This window comes from Poecilia reticulata, linkage group LG5 (genome assembly GCF_000633615.1).
Source record: "Poecilia reticulata strain Guanapo linkage group LG5, Guppy_female_1.0+MT, whole genome shotgun sequence".
Classification (NCBI taxonomy): domain Eukaryota; kingdom Metazoa; phylum Chordata; class Actinopteri; order Cyprinodontiformes; family Poeciliidae; genus Poecilia; species Poecilia reticulata.
Window position 1 is genome coordinate 23,857,123 of NC_024335.1, and position 16,735 is coordinate 23,873,857.

A 16,735-nucleotide genomic window follows, 5' to 3' on the forward strand; every position below is an offset into this window, starting at 1 on the left:
ACAGGAGTTTAACTGAGGACCAGTCACCTTGTTGCACTTCTGACTGATCAAATTACACAGGATTGACTTCTGATTTTACTTAGAGATCTAATGGGATGAATACTAATGAATACAAATGACCACCTCACTATTCGAGAATTACCTCCTGATCAATAAAACAAAGCCATGATGTGCTGCAACACATAAATTAGGTAAATCTGCTTACAACATATAAGTAGCAATAAATAACTTGATCATAAATTTTAAGTTATGACACCATTTTTATTTAAATTGTCACATACTATAAAATTTTACATCATGACAAATGTTTAATCGCATTTTGGACCCAAATACATTAGTATTACATGCTTTTGCAATAAAATCAGAAAATATTTGACACCATTGTGCTAAATTGCGCTTTATTTTCTGTTTTTCATATATTTATACCTTAAATCTCTCCATTAAGACCAAAGCGGAACCAAAATAAAGCCCCTTGTTTGTGTGGCGAAAAACTTGGTGAGTAAAGCTGATTATGATTCTGATTAAAGACATTTTGGACCCGAGTTTAAAGTACTTCCTTATTCAAGAGTCAGCAATCCACCTCTGCTCGCGTTTGATTTTCCAGCTCAAGGGGTCAACAATTTAAAAGTCCTAAACAACTTGGAGCCGCATGTTAATACCGTTATGAAGCTGTTCTTTTCTTCAGGCTCCAAGTAGGTCGCCTCCAATTGTGCCGACTACTTAACTCGTTAAGGAATCTGTAATACCTGTCGTTTTCATTTTCTCACTTGATTAAAAACATGGAAACACGTGTCTTTTTGCGAGGCAGTGCGCCGTTTTCGTTCTTCTTGGGAGCGTTAGGCACCGAGTGCGACGAGCTGAGTTTTTGTGTTAAGGTAAATAAAACCTTTTTTACTCGCAAGGACAACTCTGGACGTCATCCATGCCTGATCCGGGCAACACAGATGTATTTACGTTAAACATTTGAAACAAACAATGTAAGCAGAATTATTGTGATCAAAGCAATCTATTATTTATTGGCTGACAAATAGAAGATTTTATTCAGAACACATAGTAACAGTAGTCCTTTATTAGGCAAGCTAAGATGCAAAAATACATCCCAGGAATCCTTTAAAGTGTCCGGTATTTTGTATTTTATTGCCTAAACATAAACAAACCGTGATTAAATATTGGCCAATTAGCATTTAAGAGCTTAAAAATTACTATTAAATCTATTAAACATAGAAAAAAAAGATGAATCTGTACATTACATCTTTTTTAAATGAAATAAAACAAAAGTTTACATATTTAAGTTTTAATCAGAATCTTCTGTACTGTCCTCCTTTCTGCTGATCTTACTGGTTTAGTCAGAATCATCACCTTCCTGATCCTGCAGAGATAAAAACATGATATCTGTTTAAAATGCATAACTTACTTCAGGACAAACTTTCAAGTAGAGCAACGGCTCTGCAGAGCGAATCTGGACTTCTGTGAAAACTATTAGCCTTCAAAAGTCAACTCCAGAAGTTTTCACGTAGAGGTTGCTGCCCTCTAGAGTCTCAGCTGTCTGTCAGCAGGACTCATTTAAACATGTATTTTGATGTCTCAAAAGAATATTACAAAAGTCCAAACGTTTTTCATTTTAAAGTGAACAAACTTATCCCCGACACAGCTTGAGAAAACAGTTCCTTGTTACAGTTATGTTTAAGAGGCTTTCAGTTCTCATCATGTGTTGCAGAATGTCTTTATGGCTGCAGCTCCACTCAGTTAAACTGTGACCATTTCTCAATTGGTTCAAAAAGTAAAAACCACCTTTATTGATTTCTGATACTGATTACGCCCATTTCAAATACGAGTCTATCTGGTTTGTTGTATTAAGTGTGTGTAATATAGATCCTTACTTGTTACTATGGTGTTTTACATTCAATACATGGTTATTTTGTTTACCATTTCCTGATATTTCTTTTAATAAGCTCAAACCTCCTGTACGTTTTTCATTTAAAATGCCCTGCTTCTCCAAACCCACAATTATATGTTTTACCATCATTTTTGTTTGAATTTAACTACAAAGGTTTACAGTGCATTTATGGGAAATATTACTGCCGTCCTCAGGCTTTACGGATGGATGACAGTCTAAATCCATTTTTTTAAAAGGTAAGTACCTCGTCATCTGACTGTTCCTGTGCTGGCGGTAATTCCTGATTCCCCTCCTCCTCTTCGTCGTCGTCATCACTCCCTTGTGATCGCTGAGAAAGAATCTCTTCACCCTGCAAGGTGCATCACATGATTCTTTTGGAGTTCGCAAATCAAAAGCCGCCGTCAGATAAAAGTTAAACCATGTGCGACCTTCAGGTTCCTATTCTTCAGGTTTCCCATCCAGAAGGCCTCCTGGCAGTTGTTGAGTGTCAGCATGGCCTTCACTCTGTACACAAACAGCTCCAGGCTCTTCTTCACAGCTGGCACGTGGTTAGTTAGGCTGGTGTCCTGGTGAATCTGAGTAAACAGAAACATCCGGATACCGTGAGGACAGGAAATTTACATGTAATCAACATCAACTCTGGGCTCGTCATTTATTTTAACTACTCTTTCCCCCCCCCCCCATCTCACTCACAGCATCAAATTTACACATGTATCCCAACTAGTATTTCACAAATAATCCTGAACAAGCAAAACAAAAAAGAAAAGCATTTAGTAAAGCTATCATTCCAAAACAAAGTATTTTATTAAAAATAAGTCAGTTTCTGATATTTATCTCCAGGATGAGTGCGTGTAAATTGTCTAAACGACCCTGAAAGGCCAACTGTTGTTATTATACGGTTATTATGGGAGCTCTTCTTGAAGTATTCGTGAGGTTTTCTGCTGCCAGTTTTGCAACACGTTGCATCATAGGATGAAAATGAATTCACAGAACGAGTCAGAAGAGATAAAGCTGTTGCTACCTTGGAATGTCCACACATGTGGTGGAGCTGCCGAGTGCTAAGCTGGAAGGTCTTCAGCAAACTCTGGACATCCTCCTTTAAAATACAATTTATGCACACAGTGTTTATATGCAGAATTTATACACAAAAATTGTACTTTTCAGCTTTTGTAAAGCACTGGCTATACATCTACTTGAGATGATCAAGAACAACCTGAAAATTTTTTTGACACATTTTTTGATACTTACATATGTCTTTTAAACACTATTCGAACAAAATGCAATGACCAAACGTACTCAACACAACTGATATTTGCTGTGAGGTCTGTTTTTTGGTTACCTTGTGCCTCTTGAAGCTGTAGTCTAGCAACGGCATTCCCAACTTCAGAAAAGACTCCAGAAAAAGTCGTCCATACTGGCAAAAGCAAATCATGTTTTTTGGTTAACAAAGTAACAGCAGCAGACGAAACTAAATACAATAACCTCCAGAAAGCAAAGAAAGCTAACTCACCTTTAAGGACACATTAAGTACTGGCCTGGAATCAAACACCTACGAGATGATCAAAGGAGAAAAACTTTTATATCTGGGTTTTTTTTTTTTTTATATCTAATTGTTCTCATATTAACGTATGAGAACAATTAGAAAGAATTAGATTTCACTCGGAAGAGTCAATTCATATTTGAACATTAAAATATGGAAACATGACAATTTGAGTGAATAGTTAAAGTCTGTTCCAGTCACAGTCATCATACATTATGTTAATATAAGTTTTCTTATTAGTGACTATTTTTTTCTTTCAGGGTGGAATAATTAAACAACATGTAGCTGCAAGAATCTTTAAAAATAAGAGCTGCCAATTTAGCAAACTAACTAAGGTACATATTATTATGTATAACTTAGAATCTCTATATATATTGAAGAAAGTTGATGTTAGAATCAAACCTGTACACATGGTTCTTTAATTCATTTAAACAAAATCTCCAAAATGCCTAAAAAGAGTTCATGTGAACACTTGAGTGAAGAGGTAGAGGTTTTACTGCTATACGAAGGCATGAACAGATGAATTTACCTTCACCAGGTTGACTAGGATGTGAAAATCTCTGATGGCCAGGTTCCACGTCAACAACTTCTCACTTTGAGCCTAAAAGATTCACACAGATGCTCTCCGTCTTACTCTTCAAATCACAAGAAAGACTGATAGACGTCACAAACAGGACCGCAGGCAGCGCTGCGCCCTGGAGTCTGACCTCAGAGCTGTCGCTCATTTTACCAGCAGGAATCCTCCTGGCAGCTTTCTCCAGCTCGGCCATCAAAACCTTGTAGAAAACCAGGAACGTTTGTCTGCAGAATGCAAAAAAAATAAAATAAATAAAAAATAATATATATATATATATAGTCATTTCACGTTTTTTTTTTACGTTTTTTAGCAAATATCGGTAAATAAACTGCAGTTTTATGGGCCTGGTGCTCTCAAGTGTTGCTGTAACTTACAGGAGCAGAGAAGATAACAAATGAGAAATGAGAACTAGTTTACCTGTTCAGAGTGGGCCAGGAAGCAGAGCTTTCATCTTTGGACGCGTTGATCAGCTCGGTGATTCCTTCTCCGGCTATTTCCTCCACCGCCTTCAAAATGTCGTCAACGTGCTCAAGGTAGATGCTGAAGAGAGTGAGAAAATACACAATCCGTTGAAGAGAGGTCAGAAAATACATTTTTTTAAAAATAGGCGTGTGTTCAGAAAGAATGTAATCTTTTTTTTTTTTTTTGCAACTATCTTGTGTGAGTTATTAGTTTTAGTTCTGTGTGGGATTCACAAATGTCTCTGAGAGGAAATTAGATGTTTTTTAAATAATATTGTAATTTACCTATTTTCAGTTACAAACACCGAAGATGCAGTGACAACATCACAGAAACTAATTCATTCTGTGCTCAATATGTTGTGTGTCTTTAAGATGATTACCATGAAAATTTGATACAAGGCAAACAAAAAAACAAAAACAGCATAGCATACATGCAGCTATCCTTTCTGGTGAGCCTCCGCGTTGAGCATTTTTGTGTGCGATGCAGACCTACCTAAGGAGCGTGTGAAGTGCCTCGTTGAATTTGCTGCCTCGCTCTTTCTCTCCGCTAGCCGTCACCCAACTTTGGTTCAGGAAGCGGCGCGCCAGGGAGGCTGCGATGCAAAATCGAGACCAGATTCATCACATTTTGTTTCTGGATGGTGGAGTGGAAGATTCATGTCCGGATGTCAGCCTCACCGGTCTGCTCTCTGTAAGCACCAGGGTTTCCTCCCTTCTCTGACACAGTTGACAGGAGCTGGGAGAGACACAGAGCTGTGCTCAGGCTTGGCATGGTGCTGCGGAAGTTCAGCAGGTACTCGAAACTGTGCCTAGAAGAGCAGGGATAAATATTAGGCATCGAGACACAGAGACGGAAGTAAAACAAGGATCTTAAATCCTAAATGAAAACCAGTCAAAGTGCAGAATCTGGTCTGTCATCTGGTTTAGAAAGTTGGAACCCACTTGACGAGCTGCTCCAGGGTCAGTTCAGGACCTCCTTCTTTAAGTCGTCCAGCCAAAACTCCCAGAGCTTTCTTCAACAAGCTCCGCTGTCCCGGCTGGCTGAATCCAGACCTGACAAATCCCAACGATAGAACAGCTCAACAAACCAACGAAAGGCCGACACGGACCGCTTCACTTCCAAGTTCCTGGGTTTAGGACCCAGCGTTCACTCACCAACTCAAGGTGGTGTTTATGACCTGCAGGAGCAGCTGGTAACCTGCTGACATTACCTGGTGCTCCTCCACATCCGTAGATGGTCCGTCCACAACGCCATTGTTCTCAGACAGCAGAGTCTGTAAATGCACAAATGCATTCAGTAAGGGGCGTTTTTAACTCATTTAAAGAGACGACATGAGAAGTCAAGGATTCTGCACCTGAAAATGATTATGGCAGTTTTCCAGATGTGAGCAGAGGGCGGGCAACAGCTGGACACAGTAGGAGGCGATGTCTTTTGTAGTCCTCTGTTGCAGATGTGAGAATCCCACGGTTTTATCCGCCCTCACCTACAAAAATAAAATGTCTCTGTTGATGCAGCTTTATGGATTTGCACCTTGATCAATGTTTCTTCTAAAACGGTAGAGAACTGGAGACTGAATCCCTCTTAGCACAAAGTTTTCTTTTTTTTTACTTTCTGCAATTATTTTTGGCCAAAAAACATCCCCCCTTTTGTTAACCTTTAAATAGTTTGTGAAGATGTAACTGTCCTCTTTGCTATCGTGTCGTATTATCGGTCTGTACCTTGAGGAACGGAGCTCTCTTTGCTGGAGCGGCAGTGAGACTGAACTCCAGCTTGTGCTGCATATCCTCCAGCAGGAAGACCAGCTCAGTGGGACCCAACACGACCTCCTCTTGAACCTCGGTCATTTAAATCATACACCGGGTGTTTAGGGTAAATGCAATTAAGCCAAAGCAGGATCACATCAATTATTCACAGCCTCACCTTAGTGTGGAGCTCCGAGTCCAGCAGCGAGCGTGACAGCAAACCACACTGCAGCACACTGAGCACCTCCATGTCCAGCTCTCTGAAGAACGGCCTGTACGCCGTCAAACTGACGCCGAGCCGGTTCTCTTTTTCCTTCTCCTTTTCCGGCTGCTCCTGCAGAACATTTAGAAATTTTTTTTATGTCCGCATGCTTATATTTGCTTTAAACAGAATTATATTCATCTAAAGCCGCCACCTGCTGAGTTTCGTCTGCTTCGGTCGCCTCCTCAGGCTGAGAGACGCCTTCTGGGGCATTCTTACCAGGAGCCTTTCGCTTTTTCCCCGCCCCATCTGAGCAGCACAGGACAGTTAAACAAATACAAGCTAAAATAGTACATTAAGCATAACTACACCAGCTGAAACAAAGAATATATATCTGTGTGTGTTGGATTTAGCCACCTTTCTTTGCCTTGTTCACAGGAACACCGAAACTGATCCCATCTGTAGTTTCTCCATCAAAGTTTGAAACAGGTGGCATGTAACCGGGAGTTCCTGGAAGCAGGAGAAAAAAACTAAGACTAATTGGGGGACGTGGGGGGAAAGGGGGTTATAAATAAGTTATTGGAGAAACAAACAAACAAAAAAAAAAAACACCTGCGAGAGCCCTCTCCAACAGCGTCTGTAGAACAGTGATGTTCTGCAGACGAGTCATCACCTTCATCTTCATCTCCGTCTCTTTCTGTTTGCAGAACGCGTTCACGACCTGTGAAAACAAACTCCAGTCACATTGGCGTCTTTAAAACGCTTGTCCTTTTTTGTTTTCGAGCTGCAGTTACCTCTCTGAACCAGTTGATGGTGTGAAAGAGCAAAGTACAGAGGAACTCCCTCTCAGCTTTTGACAGGCTGTCAACTTTGTCCACTACGTCCATGTTTGTCAGGATTAGAGGACATCCTGTGATGTGGAAAATGCAAACGCGCAGAAAAAAAAAAAACTGCTTTAAAACTGAGGAAGATTTAAAAAATAAAAAAAAACCAAAAAGAAAAACTTGTTTCTCCCTGTTCTCACCCACGAGGGCATCGATCTCTTCTAGATCTCCCTGATGCCGTTTCTCTTCACAAAGCCTCAATAGGCGGAAAAAGGGAGATAAGCAGAGAGGGGACACACGCCTGTAAAAAAAAACACAACATTAGCAGTCATGGTCACACCTACATATAAACATCCCGTTTCACAAAGTCACCGACTTTTCTTGCTTCTGTTTCCCAATTTGAGATTGCTGCTCTCCTTTACTTTGGGTTTCTTTGGCCAGCAGAGGCAACAGGTTGATGGCGATACCTCCCTGACTCTCATCCTCCTCGAGGTTGTACATGGCACAGGCCGGAAAGATGAAGGATCTGGAACGAAGAACAGAACGTGAGCTGAACGGGTGAAAGAAAGAAACGATGAATGAATGAATGAATGAATGAATGAATGAATGAATGAATGAATGAATGAATGAATGAATGAATCCACCTTTAGAGAAAGACGGAATAAGATGTGGGACATTAGAAGGTTTGGAAATAAAAATGTTTTTCCATATGGTATTTTCTTTTCCCATGCCTTTCCTAACCCAGAAAACTCACATTTTATACTTTAGGGTGAAGTGACAGCTCAGCAAAAATTACTTTAATCAAAATATCCGTATTTACATTGAAACTGTGTAAATTATGTAAATAATTTACAATCAAAATTATTTTTATACTTTTTTTATTTTGAGCACCAACCCTGCTATATCTGGTCCAAGGTCCACTACAAAGTCATCCTGGAAGTCATCCAGGACACTCATCCCAATCATTTCCTGTCAAAACATTGCAAACAATGAATGTGAAATACTTGTTTGTGAGATTGCTTGATCTTAATCTGAATTTCTTCTTCTTAAAAAATCTTTTGAAAGTATAACACAACATTGCCGTTGTAGTTTTTCTTGGGGAAATTCCTGAGACGTACCTCCACCTGCGGGTCCAGTGCAGAACTCCAGATCAGGTTGGCCAGTTCATCGTAGTACAGAGCCGCTGCCTCGGGGGAGCTTTCACTGCTCGACTTCACCAGCTCCAGCAGAGCCGTCACCTGCAAGAGAGACAAAAGAAATGTCAAAATGAGAATCATTACATAACTGTATGTATAACAAACTCAGACCATATCATGAAGCCATTAGTTCAGACACACTTACGGGTTAGTTAGCGCTCAGAGGAATGCTGCTGCCTTACCTGTCTTAACGTTTCCTGGGACAGAGAGCTGCTCTGTGATTCCTTTCCTTTAGGCCTAAAATGGAGGAGTGGATAGAGAGCAACGTAGGACACGTGAGACAGAAATGACAAAAACACGAATCAAACGAAAGAACCAAACTTAAAAGTTTACGTGAAGCATCACCTCAAGGCTCCCATGCTGCCGACAATCATCACAGCGCCAATGATGCCAATGCGCTTATACTTTGGCACGGTGCTGGAGAGCTGCTTACGGATCACTATGTGCATGTCGTCCTGCAGGAAGAGAACAAACGGATTGGTGGGGAAGAAAAAAAAAAAAAGGTAGATGCAGATACACTCTGATATGTAAGAGAGCGTGAATAAGCAACCTGGATGTGAGATCCTTGCTGCTGCTGCCCAAATGCCAGTCTGCTCAGAAGGTGGAAGAGTCTTCTGATCTGCTGTGCTGTGAGATTGTCCATGTAGTCCAAGATCCCCTGAGTCAAACACACTGACCGGTTCAAATCCAACCCAAACACATGAGCATCTTTAAAATTGTCGAGGAGGGAAGCGTTTATTTTCATGGCATCTGTCATCATGTTCATGCAGCACATTTTTCACAAAAGCCACAAAAAAAAAAAAAAAAAATCTAGTTTTTCCAACTAAACGGAAATAAAAACCAACAGTGTCTATTCAATAAAGAATCAATCGTAATAACGTAAAATGTAGACTAAATTTGCAAGATGTTAAGGCCTCTGCATTGGACGACGTTAAAAGTTAAATTAAAGGGGAAAAAAGAAAAAGAAATTCAGTGAGCTACTGTCCATAATTTCAGTTTGCAGAGGGTTTTATCATTTGGGGCGTATATTCCAAACACTTAATATTTTGTTCCTTTTTTATTTATATATATCTATAGTGAAAGAACAATTTTATTTATTTTATTTTTTTTCACATGGGGCAGATTCATGTACCTTCACAAAAACAGCATAGAGAGCCATTTCTGAGGGTTTTTCCATGACGAGACTGCAGAGCAGCTCCAGGGCCACGTCCACCTCCCCGCTGACACCGCTGCACACGTGGGTCACAAGAGAGCCAACGACCTCCTGTAAAACAACACCAGGCAGATTTAAATCACTCTGAGCTACTTCTGGATTCCTCACTAATTTGTGAGCCCATTTAATATTGACTTGTTGAATTTGACCCCTTCCCGCCTTTACATCTCCATTCTGAACAACCATTTTCCAAAACGGTTTATAATTTACCTTTGTCACAAATATTTTAATAAATTACAGTGACGATAAATGGGTTCAAATCCCACATGTAAATTTTATTTTTTACTTTATACTATTTGTTAAAAACAGTAGAATTATTAGAATACTAGGATGCCTTCAAACCATAAAAACTGTAAATGACCTCCTTCTACCAGATAATGCATCTTGGAATCATTAAGCCACATTTTCTTACATTACACTATGAGTCGTATGTATAACTCTACTTAAACCCGTCTGCTACCAAAAGCGGGTACAAAACAACCATCGCCCCTCTGAGGCTTTGAGATCTAAAACACAGACATGCACTGATTAACACCCCCACCTGCTGGCAGTAAGAGTCAAACGCAGTGAAAGAGTGGCTGTACATTTGCCCACCGAAAGGCACCACACAGGGGTCAGGAGAGCGCACCAAACTCTGAGCGAGAGCCAGGATGGAGGGGAAGTACCCCCGCATGACCTGCAAATGCAACAATTACAAGAGTAAAACTGCTGCGGGGCGGTACTGCTGCTCTGCAGAGGCGTGTGTGTGTTTTCCAGACTCGGCCACCTGAGAGTAGTCCCTGAAGGTTTTCTGCAGCAGAGCCTCCCGCATGAGTCCGGTCCTCACTTTGAGCTTCAGAACTCTCTCGGCGCCCCGGCGGCTCTGGTTGGCGTTGGTGCAGTGCAGGATGAAGAGCACCATCAGATCTAAAACCTGACACGATGACACGGAGATCACCGATATACAATTACAAACTCAACATGCAACATTAAGCATCACAGTGACAGGTGCAGACTTGAACAACGTCTGGTGCTGACAGATGTCAGTGACAAGATCAACGGTCCTTGTCAGGAAGGAAAAAGTAAATGATTGGCAAAATTAGGCCAAGCAAGTAACTTAAAACACGCAACGAGATGTTTGCAAGCGGTAAAAACATGCGAGGGTTTCCAAGCTGAGAACAGCTCACCTTGTGGTCTTCAACATCATCCACAGACTCGATCGCCTGGAGATGAAACAAAAAAGTGAAGTCAACAGCTCTGAAGGTTAAGAAAGGCAGCTGTTTCTAACCTAAGCAAAAACAAAAATAGAAAATAGAATAACTTAAAAATCTTACAACCCCATTAATAAAGCGCTCACATTTTAATATATTCACTTTTCCCCAACATTGTTTGCTTTTGCTTTTCTGCCATTTGTGCATGTCATCATCCATCCATATCTGATTATCCCCTAAAGGCCCTGCAGGGTGCTGCAAATCTCCAGCGGTCATTGGTGGAGAGGCTGGGTCCACCCTGGACAGGTCGCCAGTCCATCACAGGGCAACACAAGAGACAAACAGGATAAACAACCACGCATACACACGCTCGTTCATTTTTGGAAATATAACCAAATAATGCATATTTTGAGCCAGTAGGGGGAAGTCAAGAGCACCTGCGGAGAACTGCTGGGAACATGCAGAAAGACCTCAGCCTGAAATTTTGAACCCAGGATCAACACGTTCTAAGCCCCTCACCACAATGTAGTCATCTTTAGAAAAAAAAAAGATTTAGAAAATTGTTTTCCTTGCAGATTATTTACTAACCTTGAGCCAAGCCTCAGAAATAGTTTTCTGGAACCGGACCGCCGACTTGATGCAGTCAAGTACCAACGTAACGCTGTCCTGACTGCTGCCAGAAGCGACGGCTGTAGAAGCAGATCTAAAGCAAAACACATAATCAGGAACTTCCTGAGCCGGTCGAAGCAAACATTTTGATATCGAGCTGCCGCAGAGCTGAACCCAGGTGTTTCTCACCCTGCCGATGACTTGCTTTTCATGCGGTTCTGTGAGGCCTGCAGCACCGGAGGAAGAACGCACTGCTCCAGCTCCAGCTTCTGACGCAGATTACTCACCACCTGAGGACAAACACGTGTCTTCATAACGATTACCACCAAAGAAAGAGTGAAACGATGTGGACGTGACTTAATGTCTGACTTCATGCGCGCTCGAGGCCGAGACAGAGTGCAGGATGAACTTCACCACAACGGGCAGGTCTTCCAGCTGGACAGCGGCAAGAGTGGCCATAACTGCCTCTCGGACCTGAGAAGAGAACGGTAACCAGTTGTGTGAAGAAGATTAAAAGAACAGATATAGTCGCTTCATTTACTATTGGATTCAAACCTGCTGACTTTGATTTTTTTTTTTAAAACCTGCAGCACATCTTTTCCCTGTCACAGTCCTTAGAAAATACAACGAGTGCATCTCTAATTGTTAGGAGTTGCCAATATAATTGTGCGTTAGGAACAAATATTCAAAAAAGCGCTTCAATACCCCTCTTAAGAAATGTACCTCAAATAAAAGTTAATAACTCAGTGTAAAATTATATCACTGCAGGAATTTGTTTCAAAATTCCTGTAGCGAATGTAAAACAATCTCTCATCTTTACTTGGGGCGCCAACGACATTATCACAATCTGTACCTCCGTCAGTAACGACGATGAGAGGTTGAGACTGGAGAGGGCGTCCAGGATGGGAACCGTCAGCTGAGTGTTCTCCTGGAGCAAAGCACTGCGAAGAAAAGAGATGAAAGCCTCCAAACCGCAGGCTGACAGCAACAATAATAAAACTCCAGTGTCATCCAGTCCCTACTTGAGCTCCCTGGCTATGTCATTGTGCTGAGAGTCTTCCAGTATCTCAGGTAAGCTGGTGATGATGTCACGCTGCACCTCAACCGGCGCTACTGACACCAGCTCCATCAGCTTCGCAGCAAGTTCCTACAACGCAGGAGAAATAAAAACGCATCACCGCCTCCTTAAAACACGCGACTGCAAACAGAACAAGTCAGCTTAAAACTTCAATAAGTCGAATAGATGATAAATATATCACCTTTGTGTCCACGACTCTGTCCAGCCATTTCAGCTGGTTAATAATCATGCGAGGAATATTGAGTCCTCCGTCCACGATGCTGTGATTTACAGAGCAAATGAAAACAGGTCGTGAAAAAAAAAAACTCCGAGAAATAGATTAAGTGTTTTCAAATGGACATGTGAAATACTGACCCATCGAACATAAACTCAGGGAGTTTCTCAAGTAAGGTGCTGATTATCAAAGTCTGCGAGAAAATGTGCAAGTCATTACAAATTCAAGGAAACAAATCTCAGAGAAAGGAATGCTTTTTTTCTAACAGTGTGACATCCTCATGAAACAAATATTAGTTGAATTTCTTCTTTTTTTCCATTGTGTAGTTAAAGGCAAAACACAAATAAATCAGACCTGCAGCATTTCGATCCCCAATAACATTCTGATGAGGCTTTCCTGGAATGAGCTGACAGATCTGCAGTAAATTCAATTCACACAATTCAAACATAAGCATACAGAGCACAGAAAGCTGCTGAGTGGACTGGTCACTTCCCAGAACGTTTGCATGTCCATTACCTCACATCTCCTTCAGATGGCTGTGGGATACATGGAAGAAGGCAGTTCCTGAACCTGTCCGGGTTCTCAACGTAAGCCTCCAAATCCATTATAAACTCCTTCAGGATCTAAATGAATGACGGGGTGAGTGAATGTGAGCAGCAGTAGCAAATGAGGAAAAGTTATGTGCTGGTATTTTACTCACATCAGGGTATCTGGGGCTTTTCTGCAGCTGCTGCTGTATTCGCTTCTGGAAAACCACCTGGTCAACAGCTTAAAAAAAAAAAACAGAACATTTAAGCAAACATGATACTTCGTTAAGTTAATTGAAATGTTTTTACACTAGTGTGTGTGTTTACCGATCTGATGCGATGCGCCGTTATGTTTCAAGCTGACGCCGGCTTTTTTTACAAAAGTTACAAAAACAGTTTCGCTCGTTTCCTCTGAGGCAGCCTCTTTAGGCTGCCGGCCGCTGTTGCGACTCTTCTTTGCCTCTGTAGACAAAAAAAAGAAAAAAGAACACAATATTACATAAAATAACACTGTTTACCAGACGTTAAAATATGAAAACTACAAAAGATACACCCTGTATGAAAAATACGTCAGTAACAACACACCTTCTACTACCCTTTCAAACTACAAATGTGTATCTCGTTATTATCACTTTCTTCACCCAGAGTTTTCTCTACAGGACTGAGAACTTAATTTATTATCATTTAAATATTAATGAACATACTCTTGTCTAACAATGTGTCGTGCTGTACTTATTTACCATTTCCCCAGATGAGAATGGTAGGAACCATGGGTTCTGGTCCATACTAGTTTGCTATAGTTTCAAATAATTTAAAGATTTTAATTATTGCTATGGTGATAGCGATTTAAGAGTAGGCGAGTGAATATTTTCATACAGGTATTTTCTCTTTTAAATCAGCAGCATGGTTTCTTGTCTTTCGGATTTTGAAGAGTAGCTAAGCAAAGTAGGAAAACACTCATATATGACCAATACGAGGCACAGTGATGAACTAAACAAAATATATACACAAAAGGCTTTTGTTGGATTTTTATAAGAATTGTTTGGGTATCTATAACTATCACACTTATGGGTTGTTGTTGGGTTTGTTTGTTTGTTTGTTTGTTTGTTTTAACAAAAATATTTATTGAAGTGGGATTTTTTTTTACCGTCACGGAATAAATGGACCTAAAGGTTAGATCGTTTCCAAATATTTCTAGTGTGAGTTAACGCCGTTGAAAGGACACACCTGATAATTCAGACATAAACTTGAGAAAGCTAGCATCTCTGTACAGATAACTGTGGATTTACATGAAACTTACTTGGGGCGGCAGTTGTTCCCGCTACTTTTTCCACAGAGGAGCGTCGCTTTTTGCGCATCATCTGTTATATTATAAAAGGAAAAAGTGTTAAAAGCAGTTGAAGCATCTTCGGTAAATCAAAAACATGACAGCTAACACCGCAACGTACGTTCAATACTTTGGACTTTGTCCCCAATCGCCATACAAACTTAACGTTATAAGTAGTTTATTGTTTTTAGCAGACCCTATTCTTTAGACTAAAAATAATGAGGAGACATACTTTTCCACAGAACGACGTCAAGAGACAAGCAGCACAATGATGTTGCAAAACAAACTCTCGCGCCAATGTACGGAGCACGTCACGACGTCAACCCTGGCTCCTCCTCCTCGTATCAAAAACTGAAAGAGAACGTGCTTCACGCTCCACGAAGAAGCTGCTTAGAAAATTAAACTATGAACGTTGTTGTTAGAGTTGGCCCATTTGCGTGAAAATCTTTACAACAACGGTTTACGCCATTTTGTAACCTTCCACCATTAGGGCGCGTATTTTATGAAAAACGGTCTAATATCAGGCGGGGTTAGGGCTCTTAATTCTCCTAATTTAAGAGAAACGCACTTAGACCGGTGTACGCCAGAGTAGTAAACACGCGACCCTCTTAACATCGAAGAGTAGGCTGAGCTGAGCTCTTTACTTTTACTGCGACCCTCCTGTCATTTCTTGATCAAACTGTTTTAAATCATTCCTACCGTCAGCGAGACTCTCACAAACAAAATGTAAGGAAAAAAAAACAAAACAAAAATAAATTTCAGAATAAAAACATTACAAATTAGAAAATCAAAAACAAGAAATATCCCACAATTTTATTTCACAATTATTTTGTCTTAAATAACAGTAATACATGGCAGTATCATTTCGAAAGGGAGCTCAGAAAGCACAAAACACACAAGAGTGATGACCTTTTAAGTAAAATTAGATGATCAAGGACTAATTTTATTATAATTATTATTATTGTTGGCTCAGCTTTTAAGCCTTTCTTAATTTGGAGAAAGAAATGTCTTTTTAAAGAATGATTTATTTCTTTCCCTTTTTTTTGGTAGAAGGGATGAAGTCACATGAGGGTTTACTGAACCACCTGACTGACCGTCATGTGAGATGTTGCAGTCATGCTGCTTGAGATGCTGCTGATGAAAGGAGATGTAGGGATGGGATGTGGAAGCCAGAAAAGCCCATGCAGTTCAGAGCTTTTCCACACTGCTTTTCGGCTGCACACACAACAGGTTTTTTTCAGGGGACATACGCCTATTCTTTTGAAGCGGCGAGTCTTCATTGAAATGCCAGGTGTTATTTGTAATGCAGTTTGTTTCTCTGAAACGGGCCTTCTAACTTTCTCTAAAAATCTTCAAGAGGTTATGATATCAAACTTTGACATAATTCGTGGACATCATTCACTCATATTACATCCTGCTGAAATAATGTTGCATGTAGGAAAGTCTTGCTTTGTGCAGCAACAACAAAAAAAATCTGTGACTTAGGGCAAAACGCAACAAACATTAAACAAGAATACTAAAACTTAGCATGTTTTAATATAGCCTGTATAGGTTTGTTTATTTAAATTTGACCTTTGTCAGTTAAAATGTCAGATATCCTCATGTACCACAGTAATTATGTATGTATAAGTATATGTTTTTTTTTCACTATGAAGCGTACATTATTTTTCAGTAACTTCTAATCAGAGGGTGACCAAGACAAACACAGATTTCTATGATATAGCGTAATTTTCACATAAAACCTAAAATTTACACACTAAATGGAGTATGTAGTGTTTGTCAGCATGCTAGTGATAACCCGCATACTTTAAGCAAAAAGCTACTGGGTGAAAACTGTATTGGCAACACAAGCTAATGTATTTTTCTCAATTTTCTTATTCGAGGCATACATATTCTAAAGGAATATGTTGAACAACACATATTTTACAGAATAATGACTACAATATGTCCGAAATACTAGCAACGGTCATTGAACTACACTTAGATATTCTGTAAGTGCAGCAGCCTTATTGGGGATATAAAACGCAGAATATGGCAACTTCTTTGTTGTTTGTCTGACTGAGAATTAGGGGAGAAAAAAACTAAGAAACTTGTACGTAAGGGTACAAGACACCTCAACATTTATCTAACCCCATTT

General features: G+C 40.2%; 1 protein-coding gene across 2 annotated transcripts; it reads right to left on the minus strand.

Moving 5' to 3' along the window:
* Window positions 1-987: 987 nt before the first annotated feature.
* fancd2 (FA complementation group D2) lies at window positions 988-15,058 on the minus strand. 2 transcript variants are annotated; one of them, XM_008409857.2, is made up of 44 exons: window positions 14,831-15,058; window positions 14,572-14,632; window positions 13,599-13,733; window positions 13,445-13,512; window positions 13,261-13,367; window positions 13,099-13,159; window positions 12,885-12,937; window positions 12,712-12,790; window positions 12,475-12,599; window positions 12,306-12,393; window positions 11,822-11,926; window positions 11,642-11,742; window positions 11,432-11,546; window positions 10,820-10,855; window positions 10,420-10,566; window positions 10,195-10,329; window positions 9,573-9,704; window positions 8,991-9,098; window positions 8,786-8,895; window positions 8,623-8,677; window positions 8,363-8,482; window positions 8,140-8,213; window positions 7,621-7,770; window positions 7,445-7,545; window positions 7,215-7,330; window positions 7,033-7,141; window positions 6,838-6,930; window positions 6,635-6,729; window positions 6,397-6,552; window positions 6,195-6,311; window positions 5,831-5,959; window positions 5,631-5,749; window positions 5,418-5,528; window positions 5,154-5,284; window positions 4,969-5,068; window positions 4,432-4,554; window positions 4,145-4,238; window positions 3,967-4,038; window positions 3,408-3,446; window positions 3,237-3,311; window positions 2,919-2,993; window positions 2,326-2,472; window positions 2,142-2,246; window positions 988-1,369 (listed from the first exon to the last, which is right to left on the minus strand). In XM_008409857.2, exons 2-44 carry the CDS (start codon window positions 14,630-14,632, stop codon window positions 1,343-1,345), a joined length of 4,299 nt encoding a protein of 1,432 aa, XP_008408079.1. In that variant the 5' UTR covers window positions 14,831-15,058; the 3' UTR covers window positions 988-1,342. The 2 variants fall into 2 exon arrangements, with proteins under 2 accessions (XP_008408079.1, XP_008408080.1); XM_008409858.1 differs by lacking the exon at window positions 14,831-15,058 and adding an exon at window positions 14,720-14,823.
* Between the last annotated feature and the right edge of the window lie 1,677 nt (window positions 15,059-16,735).